Here is a 297-nt window from a genome sequence, read left to right as displayed (position 1 = left end):
GGTCACTTGTGGTCGGGGATGCTTCTCAGCCTCACTCGGGTCCAACCACTTGAGAGGGTGACGATTGAAGAACGGCCAGTTAGGAACGGTGATCAGAGTGGTGAGAACCACACCACCTGCATAGATCAGCATCATCATCCTAAAAGATCCCATTGGATATCCCGCAACAATTGCGATGACACCGAAGATTAAGAGCAGGATCTGCATCAGCTGCTCCGTCAATTTTTGCCCTTGCCAATCCATCACTGCATATTTGTTCAAGAAAATAAACATATAAATTCTGGATGTCAAAACCAT

General features: G+C 46.5%; 1 protein-coding gene across 1 annotated transcript; it reads right to left on the bottom strand.

The window, feature by feature from the left end:
- Positions 1-6: 6 nt before the first annotated feature.
- On the bottom strand, positions 7-243 carry LOC109116235 (probable signal peptidase complex subunit 1; the record flags this gene model as incomplete). The annotated part of the gene is made up of 1 exon (XM_019201303.1): positions 7-243. A coding segment is annotated over exon 1 (237 nt), but the record flags the coding sequence as incomplete, so codon positions are not given.
- Positions 244-297: the final 54 nt, after the last annotated feature.

The sequence above is a fragment of the Tarenaya hassleriana genome, unplaced genomic scaffold (genome assembly GCF_000463585.1).
Source record: "Tarenaya hassleriana unplaced genomic scaffold, ASM46358v1 Cleome8697, whole genome shotgun sequence".
Classification (NCBI taxonomy): Eukaryota; Viridiplantae; Streptophyta; class Magnoliopsida; order Brassicales; family Cleomaceae; genus Tarenaya; species Tarenaya hassleriana.
This window is presented reverse-complemented; position numbering and strand designations above follow the sequence as displayed.